This window comes from Python bivittatus, unplaced genomic scaffold (genome assembly GCF_059951505.1).
Source record: "Python bivittatus isolate LINGU-HERP-01145 unplaced genomic scaffold, Pbiv_v1 ctg000980_np1212, whole genome shotgun sequence".
In the NCBI taxonomy this organism is placed as follows: domain Eukaryota; kingdom Metazoa; phylum Chordata; class Lepidosauria; order Squamata; family Pythonidae; genus Python; species Python bivittatus.
Window position 1 is genome coordinate 59876352 of NW_028277125.1, and position 11762 is coordinate 59888113.

At 43.6% G+C, this 11762-nt stretch overlaps 1 protein-coding gene across 1 annotated transcript; it reads right to left on the reverse strand.

The window, feature by feature from the left end:
• Positions 1-4404: 4404 nt before the first annotated feature.
• On the reverse strand, positions 4405-10845 carry NKX1-2 (NK1 homeobox 2). Its single transcript, XM_025176160.2, has 2 exons — positions 10448-10845; positions 4405-5721 (listed from the first exon to the last, which is right to left on the reverse strand). The coding sequence occupies exons 1-2, from the start codon at positions 10668-10670 to the stop codon at positions 5087-5089; spliced, it is 858 nt and encodes a 285-aa protein (XP_025031928.1). The 5' UTR covers positions 10671-10845; the 3' UTR covers positions 4405-5086.
• Positions 10846-11762: the final 917 nt, after the last annotated feature.

Here is an 11762-nt window from a genome sequence, read left to right on the forward strand (position 1 = left end):
TCCTTCCTTTCTTTTTTTCCCTTTCTTTTCTTCCTTTACTTTGTATTAGTTTTTGTTAGTTTTGATCTTCTTTTTAAAACTTTTAATAACATTTAAAAAAAAAGGATGGAGTGCTATTTTTTCAAAGGCCCCCTCGCCTGATGTTTACAGAGCACTGTAATGTTCTGCCAGCCCTCTTTTTCCCTCATGATTACACAACATTGGCTTTAGCTCATCCCCAACCCATGACTTACGGAGTCTTATGCTACTTAAGATGCAGAATTAAAAATAGGCTCTTCCCAATTCCTGTTCCACCACAGCTGTAAAGTGTACAACAAAATAACCCTTGCCAGCCATTATCTTGGAGGTAAGGTCAAGTGAGGGAGTGAGTAGAGGTACGTTTGAGTAGTGCGAAGAGGTGTAGGTGTGCTTCTTCCTCTCTGCTCACTAGCTGGTCTCCACTGCTGCTATTTCTGTCCCGGCTCTCTCGGTTTCCTGAGTTCTTCTCGTAACTGTCATCACCCTGCCAGAACTTTCTGTACTTACCTCTAGAACACCAAATATTTATTTTTCCCTGACCAAAACCAAGGACTTTCCTCAAGGTTTATGTTCTTTCTTTATTTCCTCTTCTTGCTGTGAGGAAACAAAGAAAAACATGCTATCTGCATGAAGGTGTAGGACTATCTTTGTTCTTATATCCCTTTCATGAAGGAAAAGGTTTTTCATATATTCTCTGTAGGTAATCTTGTATATGCCCAAGGGATAGCGAAGTCGGACTGTGGTCTCATCGTAAAACAGACCTAAACAAATTCATTACATGTAATTTCTATGCAGCTTTCCCAATAGATCTATAATTCTATTAAGTCAGCTTTGCATTAAGGTATTGTAACGTGTTTATTGCTGCCAAAGTACAGAAGGTGAAACCTTTTCTGCTGTAAAACTCTGTACTCAAGCCTCATTTTCACAAGAAAATACTTTGCTAAACTTTAGGCCCTGAAATCATGTGAAAGGAGATGAAGTTATCACATGTGACATTCTGATATAATGTTTTTGTGCTGTTGTAGAAGAACATGTGAATTATTTTCATCCAGTATAAGTGGATTCAGATGTTCATTTCTCATGGTCTCATAAAATCTACAGAAAAGAAAAAATAACACTGAGATTGTCCTGAGAATGCTTGTTCTCGCTAGAAAAGGGCAGAGTCCCAACAGCTTGAAATAAGATGCTAGAAGAGAAGGGAAAGATTCAGGTTTAAATAAGCTTTATTTATTTTACTTATTTACTATATTTCTATCCTGCCTTCCCTCCAAGGAGCTTCAAAGGATATTCAAAGCTCCTTCTTGTCCACTGTAACCTCATAACAATCCTGCAAGGTAGGCTAAGTCAAAAATAGTAATGCAGTCTTGGCCGCCCAGTCAGCTTCATGCTTGAGGGGCATTTTCAGGCAGGGCCTCCGCAAATCTAGTCCCAAACCTGCAGCCACCACACTTCTGCTTCACAGGAAAAACTTCCAAATCAGTAGCAAAGTGTTGCAGAGTCTAGCAAGAATCGTGAGGTATCTTAAATTTGTTCGCTTTTCAGATGCCACGAATCTCTCATTTTATATATTGTAATGAATAGAGTGGACAGTCAAACAAGTTCATATGCTGCCTTGAATAAATGGTAATCTGGTCATCCCTTCTCCTAAGTTATGTCAAAAGGCCTTGGTAAAAAATAAAATCAAATCAAAGGCAGCCTAGGTTCAGCAATTTATCAAATTAAAATTTGAATGCATTATGAAACTGTCCACTAGAGGGCATGGGTTACTTTTAAAAGGCTCAAAGAATTCAAGTTCTAGTTAGGATGGAAATTTTTCTACCACAGCAAAAAGTGTCAAGTCTTTGACACTATAAAATTAACAGATGTATGAAGACTAACTGATGTATGATAGCATAGGTTTTCATGGACTAAGCTCAATATATCAGACACATGAAAAGTTACCCTTGACTGGCAAATAAATAAAGGTCTGTATATATTGATAGAAGGGGCAGGAGCAGGGGAATCCACAGGGTCAAAAAAGTCAAGATTACAGCTTTGACCATGTGAGCCTTGCCCCTTTTTTCCATTCATAGTATGCATGATGCACATAAAAAAAGGAGCGGGGCTTCAGTCCCAGCTGCCATCTTGACGTTTTCAAGGTTAAGGAGAGATTCTTCTCAACCACGTAGGATGAAGATGAAAGGAGCAAAATGGGGCTGCTGAAAACCGCCTCTCCTTTTACCAATAGAGAACTTCATCACTGCCTGCATCATTGATGCAACCATCCTATGGCTGGGTTTGCATACCTTCTCAAAGTTCTAGATATTGCCATCAATTTTTACATGAATAAAGTGAAATAATAAATACACTAAAAATCACTACCAGACTAAGTCATCAACGATACTGTTGGATGATATTGATGGATAACTGTGGGTTCAATCTCCCTCAGTACTTGCTGGGGCTTTATTTCTTCTTTGCTTGGGCACACTGGCTGCTGATTTGTCCAGGCAAAGCAGGAATACAGTTCTTTAGAGAGGGAATAAGTCCTATCAGCTGTCACGTTTTGTGTATGCAGCCTTGGGACATTTTCTTCCAATCCTTCTCAAAATGAGGTGTCCAGAACTTGAGGTGAGCTCCACTATTTTCTTCTAATCAGGTACTGCTTGGAAACCATTTGGATGGCCTTGGGCTGCTGGGCCAATGTCCCTGTGGCCCTTGGAGGACACATCTTCCTGCTCCCTTTTGCCTAGCCCTACTGTGTGTCTGCTGCTGCCACCACCAGTAACAATGCCAGCCTCTGATAAAGCAGCACATATGAGAAACCTACTACTCTTTAAGTTGTAAAGGCCTTTAGTAGCTGCCAGAGGACTTCCTCAACCAACCAGTGGGGCATACATGAAAAAAGAAAGATATGAAGCATACTGTAGTTCTACTGGGTCTCCATCCACTTGTAAAAGGTGTACTTCCACTAGATGGCAAATCTTCCCCAATCCCCTCCAACCAAGGTGAGGAGGTCAAGGTGAACACCAGGTAGGCTGTCCCCAGAGCCTCAGACTCCTGTACGCAACACCAGCTGTTCCCACACCAGAAAGTATGGGAACTGATTTGGGCTCTGGTCCCCTCACCCCAAATAATTCCAGCTCTGCCCAGGCTAAGACCTTATTGTGAGTTTGGAGAATTGCCTTTGGCTGTTAAGCAAGGGTGTTCCTTCTCATAAGTCTTGAGGGCGACTAGCTTTTATTGTCACACGCTTGGCTCAAACAAGGTATGAGGCTAGCCTAAAAATCCGGATAGCTGTTGCAGAGGGAAGTCAGAGCCCCTCCAGCATTAGTTTGTCTCCAAGCCTGTCTCCATTTCCACTGCTGCTCCCAGTCAGGTAGATCAGATGCATGCTCCAGGCTGATGCTGTGCTGGGGCCTGCCAAGGCTTTTGTGTGGAGGTATTGCTCTGATCTCCTCCTGGACTTGGAGAAACCAGCACAGTCAGAACTCACTCTGAGCTTTGCTTCCTACTTTGTGCAATCCAGTGTGCCCCAACAACACTGGAGCATGCACACACCCTCCAAAAATTGGGACTCCCCTCAAAGTTCCTTGCTGTCTCCTATAGCTGTGAGCCAGTTTGTGAATCCCTGCATTAAGTCATAATATGGTTGGTCTGGCTTTGGTTTAACTCTGTCATTATGGTTAGTAAACCATGCTTTACTGTATCTTTCATGAACTCAGCCAGGGTGCCTTATTCAATAATTTATTGTTAAAGTAATCCTTGGCTTTGCACAATATGCAAGCAAATCAATATTTTTAGAATTATAACAAATAACAAACCCATAGTATTCTCAGATAATCACACTAGGAGAGCCCCCACTTAGTTGTGAGCATGGTTGGGTTTATACATTGTACCAAGCCATGATCTTTAGCCAGAGTTTGACTAGTTGGGTAAGTATATCATAGAACGATAAAATATGTCTTATTAACTACAGGGTTACGATCACAAATGATAATCAGCCCAAACCAAATTAACAGCAATAACACACCCATTTTCACTTAGTGAAAATACTGCTAATTTTTAATTATTGCTATTAATTTTAATTATTTAGTATGTAAATACAGTCACTTTATAGTGCAGACTGCAAAGTTTATAGAATATAATGGCTGTGTTCACACAGCACATTAACTTAAAATGAAGTTGGCTTGTTTGCATGCTGTGCAAATTCAAACAATTGGGATATTTCAGTGAATCATGGATTGGTGTATTGTCCAAAAGCCAGAGTTATGTTGTGAATTAACCTGCAGAGGGTTGCCCAGTTTTAACTCATTTTAATTACACTCTACTTGAAATTTAGACTGCCTTTATCCCACCACATGAGAACAGCTGCTTTAAAATATAAGAGAGTATAGTACAATACACGTTTTATTAAAATATTGTCTTCATTTCCAATCTACATTTTGCATATTCCACTATTACACATATCCTGTACTTCTTTTTGGAGTGAGCTTGAAGTCAAAGTCATGCAGCATCGGCCCCTAGAAAAACAGCCTGCTTTAGCATCTAGCACATTTAACACAGGTGGGAACAGAGGTACAGTGGTTCAGTGCATCACAGGACATTAGATTACAGGACAAGAACCAGCATGTGACATTCTTGCTGACCATTAAATCCACAAGATCTGTGCTTTCTTTCATACTGTAAATACCAAATACTGTATTTTATGGTAGCTCTGGTTCCATTTTTAATAAATCCAAACTCCTGCATTAAGTCATTCTGCTTCCAAAAGGATTTCACAGATTCAAACTGCTACTGCAGGTGTGTGTTTTCTCAAGAAAGGGGGGGGGGGGAGAGAAGAGATTTGAGAATCCCTCTTTTAATGTTTTCCCATCACAAGACTCAAAGCACCTAGAACTAGATAATGATTGCATCATCAGGATAGTGTATTAGAAGACATGATTTTATGAAAGACATAGAGGAATCACAATTTGAGGCAGACTTCCCCAGCCTAAGTGGCCTTCCAGTTATGTCAACTTCTACTCCTATCCTCCTCAGCCATTCCTGTAGGCCATCAAATTGAGGATGGCTGATCTGGGTTCTGATCCTTTTAGAGGTGAGGGTTATAAAATGGAGTCAGATATGCAGGCCGAAGGAAGGAAGGGAAGGCTCCCCCTCCTGTTGCTGCCACCAAGGGAAGGGAAGCTGCTGTTGGAAAGAGAAGATTGGCTGATGCATAAGATGGGAAAGTCTGGTAGGCCAAGGAGCTGGGCCCTGGTGGGCTTGGACTGCTGCTCCCTGCTGCTGGGGCCACAGCACTGTTGTTTCCCGGTTGCACCAGGCCATCAATCCCGGGGTTTTGTTTCTTCCACTTTGTCCTTCGGTTCTGAAACCAGATTTTGACCTGTGTCTCAGTCAGGCTGAGCGACAGAGCTAAGTTGAGGCGCTCACACACTGACAGGTATCGTGTAGCCCTGAACTTGTTCTCCAGAGCCACAAGCTGCTCATAGGTAAAAGCTGTCCTGGCTCGCCGAGGTTTGGCACAGCTGGGCTCCACTCGGCGCCGTTTGGACAATCTTGGCGAACTGGGTTCATCCAGATCTGAGGAGGAGGAGGGAGGGAAGTCAAGGGAGTGGAGTGAATCAGGTCTCCCCACCATTGTGATGTCGTTCCTCTGCTGGCCTGGCTCTTCTTGTTCTGATGCCTCTAGGATGGCTGCACCACTTTCTCCGGTACTGTTTACATCTACAAAACATAAAATGGCATTGATGAGGATGACATCAGAAGACTGACTACCAGTCCTGAACACATGGAGCCCTTGATCGCACCTGACTTGCCTAACTATTGTTTTCTCTGGAAGCTGATTCCCTCCAAATGCATGCATACATACAAGTGCAACATATGCTTTAAGTGGGGAGCCTTTCCTTTCCCTATTATATTTTTTGAAAGAATATACAAAACAGATGATGCAGATAAGAGGATCAAGTACAAGAAGAGAAATATGGGTGAAGGAGACTTCCGGTGGGGACAATGGTGGCTTAATCATCTCCTTGTGAGAGGGGAGACAGCACTGCTGGATCGGTGGCTGGCAGCGAGCGATGGCTGCCCAACTTGCTCCAGATTAAGGAAGAAGCAAGAAATCAACCCATTCAGTCTCCGAGACGGCCGGTCCTCGTAAGCTAATTGCAGAAACAGAAGCTGCAAGCAAGCAGCTGGGAGGCAGGGGATCCACCTTAATTCACAGCTCTGGTGCAGCCTACATATGGATACTAGAGCCAGCTGAACCCCATTTCTAAATCACTTTGAATTATAACTATTTTTCAGTGTAAGAGAGATCTTCCTTTGCAACAGAAGTAATTCACTATTTTTCATTATTTCTGGGACTATAATTTTAAAAGAATTAGAGTTTTATTGTAAATTGAACAATTTGCAAAAAGCTGGAAGATAAGGAGAATACAAAAAAGATATAGAAGTTAACTATGGTGAAAGGGGAAGATTTATTTGTTAAAAGTTTAATCTTATGAAATTCCATCTGTATTAATTGGATTTGATTTTTCTATTGGAAATTGTTTTGTTTTTCTGTGATATGCTTGTTGATTGGCTGGAATTTCACAACAGAAGAAGATAGTAATTTGAGCTCTCTGTGTATTTTTTGCTGGCATGTGCCTGCAATTACAGCTTGAAAAGCACCAAGGGGCATGAACTGTCTGCTTACTTTCTCTTATACAATATCTATGGTTGCTTGCTTTGGGGGAAAGGAAAAAAATGGCTAGAAGAGGCCCTTTGCAGCAGCAGTTAGAAGATAAAATGACTTCTTTAAGTTTACTCCAATCAATGTTTGATGAATTAGGAGCTAAATTCAAGTCCCTTAAAAAAAAATAGAGGAAAAATTGGATAAGATGGTTAATTTTGAAATGGAGGTGGAGTCTGACTTGAATGTGGATTTGGAGTTTTAAAAAATGCTGGATTAGGAAGGTGGTATGAACAAAGATGTTGTAGATTTGAAAATGGATTTAAAACTGCCAAAGGATAAGAGTGATATGGAAAAGGATGCCAGAAAAGATTTACAAATGAAAGCAACTGATGTCACAATGATCAAAGGGGACATACAAATAATGGAAGAGAAGAATAACTTGGAAACATTTTTTATCTTGGATTTGCAAAAGGAATGTGTTGAACCGGTGAGGCTGTTCGTGGGAAGAGACAAAGAGAAATTGCTGGGCTATTTCTGGGAGAAGACAAAGAGAGAATGATGGGTAATCAACTTGTGGGACACTATTTGAAAGGATTAAAGATTAAACTTCTTAAAAATAAATAGAAGGTTTACAAAGTGAATTTATTTGATTGTGGTTAATATATATGTTGAGGTTTTTGGTAGTTATTAATGGGATTATTTTGTGACCAGGATTGAATGAAGGGGTTCTAAGGATCTATGTATAAAGGGGGAGAAATTTCATTTGCTTTTTTTTTTCCTTAGAGAAAATGATAGATTGGATTACAAAATGGATTTATTTTTGACTAAGGTTAAAATATATTTGTTATTAAATTTATGGAATTTTGTTCTTCTATATGATAACAGCAGTAAGGTTTAAAATGTACAGAGGTAGAAGGATCTGATATTACCTACAGTGGAAGAATGCATGGTGAAGCTGATGGAGTTGTCTATGATGGTGAAATTGATGGCTTTGATTTGAGAAAAAACATTGTTTAACTTTAATGTTAATTGGAAACTTTTTTTGGACTTTCTGCAGGAAATAGAAAAAATGAAATTATATAGTATGGATTTGATTATTAGAAATAAAATGGGTTTGTAGTAATAATGAAAGTTATATTGCAAACTTAGAGCAAGAAATTGATGTATACTATTACTTATATGTTGTGAGGAGGGTCGAAAGTCCATTTTTTTTCCTTCCTTTATCTTTCTTTTTCTTTGTTTTTTCACACTTTTGACCTTGGTCATTCTTTTTTTCTGATTTTCTTTTCTTTTTCTTATTTTCTTCCTTTAATATTAATTTTTGTTAGTTTTTACTGTTTCTATTTTAAAATTTAATAGTTATTTAAAAAAATAAGAAAAAGAGAAATATGGGTGGCTAAGCAACAAATCTGAAATATTATAACATGAATATATTCCAATACATCTTTAGAAGCTGATCAGAGTCTTTTTCTAGGGCTCAGAAGTCCTAGGAACTTCTGCGGGAAGGAGGAAGAGGAGGAGGAGACATCAATCTGAAGAGTCAACATTAATTATGCACAGCTCAACCAATGCTTCTGAACATATGCAGAGCAAACTCAAGACTTGGCCAGTTCCCATATTAAGAAAAAGAAAGGGGCAGAGAGACTCCAGTAACTCAACTCTCTGCACCTCCCTGCACTATTTGATCCCCCCATCTCTCTCTCTCCCTCTCTCTCTCTCTCTCTCTCACACACACACACACACACACACATATCCTGTGGCAATGTGACTGAAATTTGAAAGTAAACTACACACAATTCATTTCATCCCAATACTTTCCTCAAACTATTTATTTTATGGGAGAGGAGGAACTTGTAAACTGACCTGAATCCATGTACTGTCGATTTCAATCAAGTTGTATGAACCCAACTTTATGTAAACCAACTTTCTTGGATGGGGGTTTCTGAATCTGAATGAAGGAGTGTTATTTGTTTAAGGCAAACTTACCATCCCATCAAAAATTGTGAAATACTAGGTAGTCTCTTCCAAACAGAATTATCCTTCAGAGAACCAAGGAAGCTAATTTGGGGAAAGTGGGAGCAATTTTTAACCATTTTTAAGTATTGATTGTTTAAAATGTTTTAAAAACTGAGTAAAGATTTTGGGTTGGCTTTTTCCCCCCTTGCAAGAAGAAGTGAATCGTCCTTCTTTGCCCCCGCCCTTCTTTTCCATCTCCTTTTTCTTCACCGAACTAATGGAGTTTCAGATTTGTGAAGGGGCGGATCGATAGATGTCATCTATTAAAGTTAAGTTTTAATCGAACAATATGAGGATCAGAGCGGGTCGGGAAAGAGATTTGAAGTTGGTACCTGCAAGCTGTGGGAAGGAGATACGCGGGAGTCGGTAATGGGATATCGATCAAGGGGGAGCGAAGGCATCCTCTTGTGGGGAGACCACAGGAACAATTATCTGGCTTGTCCTTTGCCGAGCGCATCTCGGTGCCAATCAGCCTCCGAGAGGCGCCTTCGCCTACAACCGGGGGCGCGGAGAGCTCAGCCGGAGGCAGCCTCGGCGCTCGCGAACCGGCTCGCTGCTCGCCTTTCTCCCGCAATCTCCTAAAGGAGGACGCGGCTCGCTCCGGGCCCTGCTCCATTCCCCGAGATGCAGGAAAGGGCTTTGCTCCGTAGGGCGGGGCGAGAGACCTCATTAGCGGCTGATTAGGCTGGGCGCTCAGCAGCAGCCCAACTGAGCAAACCAGATCGGGCCGGGGGCGCGACGCAGAGCAGAGCGGAAGAACGAGGCCTTTCGCTTCCAAGAGGAGCTGATGCTCAGCGCCGCGCTCCGCTTCGGAATCTCCGTTGGAGGAAAGCGCTGGTGCCTGAGCTGGCGAGCCAAACCTAAGCATGCCCCCTTTAAAAGACAGTCATTGAGATTGACCGGTTCTTATTTATTTATTACAGGGGAGCTTGCTCCCCGCCTAAAGTTTAGCCGCTGCCCACCGGGAGCAAATCCATAGTGCCGTCAAAAAGTCTCCCCTGTTGGATTACCGCCTGACAGGCTGTGATTCGCGGCAGAGCTGCCCCGCTTACCAACCACCACTGAGACGAGCTTCCAGTCCCCCCAGCCCCCCATCTTTTCTTAACTTCATCCAAGCCCTGCTTATATTTTCTTACGGAACCATCCGATTAAGGCAAGCAAATAACGCGCGTACTTCTGCCTCAGGCTTCCCCAACCGGGCGGCCTCCAGATGGGCGAGGGACCTCAGTTCCCATCGCCCCCAGTCAGCCCGGCTGGCTGCGAAGATGGGGTTTGTAGTCCGAGGCATTTGGGGACGCCGGGTTGGGAGAAGGCGGTGGTGTAATCCAAGGAACTGAATAGGCAAAGCAACTTGCCGTTCCCAAAGTGCGGCTGAGGAGGGACGAGGCAGCTGCTCGCGCTCCTACAGCACCCAGCCTACGGCCGGCTCGCATCCCCTGCGGCAGCGGTCGCCATCGCGGGATCGTCCCCCTCCCCCTCCCCGCCCCCCGGTCACTCTGTCATGAAGCGATCATGGGAGGAAGGCGACAAACCTCTGGGCCGCGCAAGGCTTCGCCTTTTAGGGTCTGACCAGCCTCTGCGGCCTTTGCTTCGGCGCCTTGGGAAGCTGCTGGTCTTGGAGGTTCAAAGGATATTTGGAAGCCCCGTTTAATGCTTGCCAGGGATGAACGAACTCCAGGCGGGGAAGGAGGGAGGGAGGGAAGGGAAGGGAAGGGAGGAAGCCCACGGATCTCATTCGCAGCAGAGGAACGAGGCGCCTACCGTGCGATGCCTCGAGCTCGCTCCTTCGGCGCTCGGATTCCAGTTCAACTCCTCCCAAACTTTTGCCTCGGTCTCCCCCCGCCAACGGCGCGTTATCCCATCTCCCAGCCGCCGAAGGGCTTTTCCTGTTGAATTTCTGCGGATCCAGGATGTCGAGGATGGAAAAGGTGATTTTCGAATGGAGTGGGGGGCCTTTGGCCCCGCTGTCCGGGCAGTCCGGCATTCCCCCGCCGAGCTCCGAGGAAGTCTGCGGTGGCCCGGGACTTGCCGCAAATGAGCGGGCCAGGAAAGAGCCAGCTCGGCTGGTGGGGAGACGCACGGCTGGATTCCGGGGGGAGGCTGTCCATAAGAGGCGGGGGTCGCCTTCGGATGAGGCGAGCGAGCCTGGACTTAGGAGATGCTCGCCTAGGAAGAAGGGGAGTCTCTGCCGGGGGGGGGGAGGAGGAGGGGCGGAGAAGGAGGGTCCAGCCTGGACAAGGGAAAGGGGCTGCGATTGGAAGGAGGGGGCTCTCTGCCGAATTGCGTGGCTCTCATAGTAGTAGGTGGTGATGATGATGATGATGATGATGATTTCGCTTGTCTACCCAAGCTCATGGAGAAAAGCATGCAGGTTATTGGGGACAGACCGCTGCTCTTCCCCCCACCCATCCCGCCTCTGGAGTGTGAAATGACAGCAAAAAGTGTTTCCTATAATAAATTATGGTGCAATCCTCTACGGGAACTAAATCCAGCTGAATTCAGCAAGGTTTATTCCCAGGTAGGCTGCGTAAAATTCCAGCCCAAATTATTAAGTTTTCTTTCAAGCGTCCTTGATTTCTTTCTCTGGGATACGACAGGAGCAGGAGTGATGGGGACTTCTAAGCTGGTCTATCTACTGTTGGGCTGTAAACAAAGGCAAAGCCTTTGAGTTCTTTGGCTTCTAAGAATATCATAGCATATGCAGAATTTAACATGTAAAGTAGGCCAAAAAAAAAAGCTGTCAGGGCTAAAAATGGATGTCTCATGAAAACCTTTAGGCTGATGATTTGGGGGTATGTGGGTGCATCCAGCATTATGACTTTTATGTAAATTCAGTCAGTCATGAGATGAAACAACTACATGTATAATCTGTCTCTCCACCTGCTCCAATTATTATGTACACTGAAGCTGCAGTATTATACTCACTTCTATAGGAGTAAGCTAGCTGAAATTGAGAGCACCCATTTCTGAGAAGACACATAGGCTTGCATTCTAAGTCCTACTGAAATCCTCAGTTGTTCCAGAATTAACATGTAGAAGTTCAGGCTGTAAGCCCTAGGATGCTTCCAGATGTGTC